The sequence below is a fragment of the Erigeron canadensis genome, chromosome 1, assembly GCF_010389155.1.
Source record: "Erigeron canadensis isolate Cc75 chromosome 1, C_canadensis_v1, whole genome shotgun sequence".
NCBI classification, from domain to species: Eukaryota; Viridiplantae; Streptophyta; class Magnoliopsida; order Asterales; family Asteraceae; genus Erigeron; species Erigeron canadensis.
Genome location: NC_057761.1, coordinates 29453151 through 29459503, shown reverse-complemented (window position 1 = coordinate 29459503; position 6353 = coordinate 29453151). Strand labels below are relative to the sequence as shown.

The following is a 6353-nucleotide window of genomic DNA, read 5'->3' as shown; positions in this document are numbered from 1 at the left end:
TAGGAGCGACATCTTATTTATTTAGATTATTGCAGACAACGTCGTCGATATGATCGCATACTCCCATTTACTAGTTTTTTGTGACTATGAAAAGACATCGCCGTGTTACTATACAGTACATTTTTACTTCTTAATACTTAATTAGTATTTTAGAATCACTTAGTCGATCATCACATTCAAATGTAGTTTTTATATATATATTTTTTCCCCTTCGCTTTATCTTTCGATTTGCCACTAGTAAATTTAAATCATTAGATGAATGTTAGTTTAAGAAGGACTAATCAGTAATATATACATTTAATTTAATGGTCAAAGGTTAATTTATAGGGGTTAACTAGCATTCTTCTAGCAGCATGTTTCCATCATGATTTTCATGAGGGGAGAAATTTTATATTTAAACATGTGATTTTCATGGGAGAAGTTTGTGAGGGAAAAACATGCTTCTTTCATGCTTCTAATAGCATATTGGTTTTTTCCTAATTTATATCATGTTCAACATTTCCACTTTTTAATTCATTTGAGAAGTAATTTGTTAATCATTATCTTTACTCTCTTATAAAGCAAATACCTCTTTTTATTTTAAGTAATATTCTACCTTTGAATTACCAGAATAACTCTTGACTTTTTATGTTTTCTCCTTAATGAATTATAATTTACACTCTAAACCTTTATTTTAATAATTAACACTTTAATCCTTTGTCATTCTAGGTGTTTGTAATTTTGACCCTTAATACTTTACTAGGTGACTTGTTTGTATTAACGAGAGCAAGTACCCGCGCGTTGCGGCGGTGAGATGATGGGGTGATACCTAGGTCATAGAGTATGATGACCTAGAGTATGATAGGTTATAGGAGTTGATATGTCATAGAGTATGATAGTCAAATGCCTTAGCCGTACGGGCTCCGCTCTCAGACTTAAAAATTTGTCGAAAGTATATCGAATGACATCTTTAATGAAAGAGCATAAAATTTTAAGAACACTCATATAATTTTTATAATTTATCGACGTATGATTTTTGAGATAAAAGATTTTGAATAAATTGGAATAATAAATGATTTATGGATGAGAGAGAAAAAAGATGATTGGTTGAGATTTGAGGAGAGAGAAAGGGTATTATGGTTATTTTAAATAAGTATAGAATAGATGAGAGGGGTATTTTGGGGATGTACTTAAAATCAATATTGAAAATTTTAACTCAATGTTGAAGATCTGGAAGGAATCTGCTTTATAATATAGTATAGATATATACACTTCATTTTATGGTTAAAAAACAGACATTAAACACAGACCACATTTCTAAGTTAGTGCATTTATGCGCATGCTTCAAATTTTAATTAACTTATGCAAACTTTAGATCCGAAAATAGATTATTGGGTTTGTAAAGTTAAAAACAAAAACAACATTATTATTGGGTTTGCAGCTGTTAAATCATTAATCATGAGTCTAACTACCTCTAACTCTTTAAGGTCACGTTTTGTTTCATACAATTTGATGGAATCTGATGTAGTTGGAATTGAATTTCATTCTTTAGTGTGTTTGGTTGTTCAAAGATGAAGAATTTCATTTTACTGGAATGTAAACATTCCATCATTTGATGGAATCTCCATTCCTTGGGGATAGAGGTCCTTCCGTTACTTGAATTTTCAAAAAAAAAAAAACATTCCGTTAAATTCCATTCTAATAAATTTCAATTCCTTTGAAAGATTTTATTCCTTTAAAAGAAAAAAAAAATGTGAGCTAAACACACCCTAAGTATTGTATTAGACAATCAGCCCGAAAATATATGGATTCAGGTGAAAAGGAAATTGGGCCCATATACTTTGTGGTTCTTTTTCCTTGGACTTGTTATTTGCATAATTTCCGAATTTGTTAGTCATCTTTTCCACATCAAATATTCTTTTTGCTAGATCAATTGAAGTCTGTAAGGGGCAGCCCAAAGTCTTAGTCAATTTTACATCAGCTAAAAATCATCCAAGGATTAATCCCCATAAACGATTCACTTTTTATTTAATTCTATATTTTTACCCAACTTTACACTTTTACTCCTTCCAAATTAGATAACACTACATTACTTAAATAAACAAACAATACATTACTTGACGACCGGAATTATATACATAATACCATTTATTAAAATTACGAGTCCTAAATTAAAACATTACTTAACGACAACCAAATTGTGAATCGGTAGACGACACGTCATTGTCACCATCATAGCGGTGGATGAATTTATAGTGTTCATAGTTCATTTGATCCTCGAAGTCGGTCTTTGGTAGCGTATTCCTCCCCCGGGTCAGTCATGTAACCTTCGGGCCGACCACCATCGTTACGTGGGCCAACATTGCCTTGCCAACATTTCGCGTGCTCAAGCGTGGTCGTTAAAGTGGAATCGGCATCAGTATGCTTGCGAAGAATTTGGTCCAACCAAACGACCTTCTATTGCAGCTATGTCATGTATTGGTAGTCGAGGTTGTTAAGAAGTCGGCCCAATCTGAGAAGTTCTTTAGTTTTGGTCGTGTAAGCCGCCTGTACCGTGCTCATGCTATTAATCACAGCCCCCACGTCCGTTTTATGCTTGTTGTCGTCAAGCATGTGAAGCTGCATCGAGTTTTTAACCTCAAACAGAGTCATGTTTGACCTATAGTTTCGACCTCCAGTCAAGGATTCTTGTGAAGATAGATCCATTTGGGTGTTTGAAAGTGTATTTTGGTGTATAAAGATTATTTATGAGATTAATATGTGTGAATTGTAGTGAAAATAGTGGATATAGGGGAGAGACCAAACCAACCGTTATAGGGGTTATTTATGTCAAATTCTGAGAGTTGAAACTTGAATATAGTAGCCGTTTTTTCAAAAAAAGAAAAAAAAAGTATACACGTACGTAGCCGGCAAAAAGAAAAAAACATACGCGCGAGTCGTTCGTGGAGAAACAAATCGGTGGGAGACGAATCCATGATGGTAGACGAAGCGAGACGAACTATGGACGAATAGTATTGGCTAGCTTCTCAGTAACTTTCCTTACAAAGTCAAATTTTAACGTATCATTATAGCATATTCACACATTTGTTTTCTTCCAACATCTCACCTGATTATTCCAAGAAATAGCAACAAGGTAATTAGTCTAGCTTAGGATTGAAAGAAATCCTGACAAATGACATAGCATGTGTTGGTGGTGTTACAACCTCAGTGTGCATGTTGACTAGCTTGGATTTATATTAAAAGCAATACAAATGCAGACGATGCCACTTTCGTCCCATGTAGGCGGGTTACTTGGGTTTTACGGGTTTCTTAGGTTAAAAGTTAAATCCGGCCCGGCCCTTGACCTGGATCATGTATTCTGGTTTGAATCGGTTTCAAGCTATTTTTTTTTAAAAATCTTTTCGGGTTCCTCAAATTGGCTCATATTTTGATCACGACTACTTGCATCACATTCAATTCATACATTTGGTTGTCGCATCTAATAATAGTCATAATTATCTCTACAATATGGCAAGTTTCTTTTTATTTTCCGATTTCAATTCAATATTTTATCTTTAACATCGAGTTCATATTTAGGAGTTAGCATTCGATACATCCAGTGACATTTAATTGGGCAATATGTTATGTTTGAACCACGTACGCCTGAGATAAACCCAGGACTCTCACCCCCCCCCCCCCCCCCCCCGCGCAAACCCCTAATAATCCACTACTACAAATGTAAGAAATTATATTCGAATCCTAGTGGATTTCCCTAAAGTCTAATTTATCAATGGACACCAACCCATTGGCGGATTCTAAAACAATCTTATGGACTAATTCAAAACAAAGTATCAATGTATATTACTTGTATACTTGATTAGAAATCTATGTTTTTGGTTCTTTGTGCAATTCCATTGCTTATTTGCCTTCTATCACGATAGTAGTTTTAAATTTCCTTTTCAGTTTATCCAACTCATTTTTCTTATAACTTTTTCAAAAATATATATTATAATAAATAGATTTACATTTACTTGTATGATCCAAATTTTGTCTTTGAGATACTTCCAATTTTTACAATCGGGTTGCAATTCTGTTTATAAACTCAAATTTCATTTGAACTACAAATACTGGAAAGAGTTTCTTGCAACCTCATAATTCAAATTTTGATAGATTGTTTTTATTACGTACCTTACCTCGATTATTTCATGTTATGTGTAAACACTTTTATAAAACGAGAGATAGTGTCCGTATGTTGCGGCGGTGAGATGGTGGAGTGATAGGTCATGAGAGGTAATAAGCCATACAGTGTAATAGCCAAATGCTTTAGCAGTACGGGCTCCGCCATCAGATTTAAAAATTCGTCAAAAATATATCGAATGACATTTTTAATGAAAAAGAATGAAATTTTAAGAAAATCTATACAATTTTTATAATTTATCGATATACGGTTTTTGAGATAAAAGATTTTGAATGAATTAAAGGAATAAAATGATTTATGGATGAGAGAAAAAAAATGAGTGGTTGAGATTTGAGAAGAGAAAAAAAAAAGAGTGATTAAGATTCAAGGTTATTATAGGCATATTAGGTAGAGATATTAATTTTAATGAATAATGAATAAGAGTATTTTGAGTAGTTTAAATTATCTTTTTTAATATAAAAAAGAAAAAATGCTTTATAAGATAGTATTATATAATACGTCCCATTAATCACTTTACTGTTTTAAATTACTCACTCAACAACAAACTCAGACATATCAAACACCTTTTCAAAACAATGCATGTCATCCGTTTGCAGATTCACATAAGCATCAACCCCAAACCCACCTTGACCATCCATCAAAGTCACCATGCTCACCGGGCCCGCCGAGCTTGCCGCCCACACTGGCGGTCCCAACCCGAAATCCACCTCATAAAATGGAAACTTGCACCAGCTGGTAAGTGGAAACACACTCACCAGCTCGTCGCGAGTTTCACTCTTTACAAAAGAATCGAAAACCAACGTTTGCAGTTCTTCGCTCTTTGAACTCAATTTACCTAGTTGATCAATTGTTTTCTTGATCGAATCATGTAACAAACCTGCTAAGCATTCAAATCCCATTGATAATGTTTGAGCTATCGGGCATTCTGTGATGATGAATCCACCTAGATTCCCACAAGAATCATTTGGTATGGATGGTGTTGTTTTCCCACGGATATTAACGGGTTGAAAGAGCATTGACGCTCGTGGATGACCATGTTTTGCTCGATCTACGTCGATTAGGGCCTTCCATATCATAGCGGAAACCACTTGTACTCTCGAATAGCTTTGGCCGCCATTAACTTTTTCCTTCATCATCGATATTTCCTTTTCACTAAACAAGACTCTTTTGGTTATGTATTCATTCTCAAATTTGTGCTTTAAGCTACGTGGTAAGGGCGGATCAAAATCTAAGAAACCTCTAGGAGGGAGAAACTCAGATGAACAAAATTTTGGGCTGATTGACTCGAGGGTGATTTCCCCTCGAGTCAATGCAGCCCAATCATTAAGAAAGGTACACAAGGTTGCTGCATCCGCAACCTTGTGTGAAATGGAGACACCTAACGTCAAGCCACCACAATCAAACACTGTTGCTTGGATCACAAGCAACGGGTCAATGATCTCACCAGCATCACACGTGCCACATGGGAGCAAATTGTTTAGTATTCCAGGGTTTAATTTCGGGTCTAACATGTCTTGTAGCTTCACATTGTTTTGAATTCTAGCTTGTACGAATTCAGCACCTTCGTTGTTATATTCGATGGCACGAATTTGATGGTTGTATCTACCAGCAATGGGGTAGAATCGTGACAAACATTGTGCTAATGAGTTTTCGAGTTGAGTGATGAAGTTGATGGTGGTGTCCACACCGCCGACCATCGCGGAATAGAAGAGAATGAGGCGGACATTAATAGCGGCGACCACCTCATCTTTAAAGCCCATTTTATGGTGGTTAAGGGTGGTCGGGGTTGGAATGAACGCTTTTATCAATTTTCTTGATCTAATATCTACTTTTGGAATCTCCATTATAGCAACTTCAAACACTTTGGAGGAAAATGTTATAGTGATATTTGGGCTAGAAAGGTTGGCCGATGGAGTCACTAATATATAGCCATAAAGTGAGTAAGTAACTGCTTAGTGCCACCTTCTGCAAGTTTTGAGCCCCAATACCTCGATGGTGTATGGGGGAGGTTAAGATGTAGGCAGACCTTACCTCTATCTAAGTAGAGAGACTGCTTCCAGTTTCTACCTAAATGATTGAAAAGGCCTTCCAACCTTTGCATAGGATGAGGATCGAACTCATGACCTCTGTCTCCAGAGGCAATGGTGTTTACCACTAATCCAACTATGTTGCTTTTTAATACATAGCCATAAAGTAG

At 35.5% G+C, this 6353-nt stretch overlaps 1 protein-coding gene across 1 annotated transcript; it reads right to left on the bottom strand.

Moving 5' to 3' along the window:
• Positions 1-4686: 4686 nt before the first annotated feature.
• Positions 4687-6000, bottom strand: LOC122589241 (pelargonidin 3-O-(6-caffeoylglucoside) 5-O-(6-O-malonylglucoside) 4'''-malonyltransferase-like). Its single transcript, XM_043761507.1, has one exon. The coding sequence runs from the start codon at positions 5998-6000 to the stop codon at positions 4687-4689; it is 1314 nt and encodes a 437-aa protein (XP_043617442.1).
• Between the last annotated feature and the right edge of the window lie 353 nt (positions 6001-6353).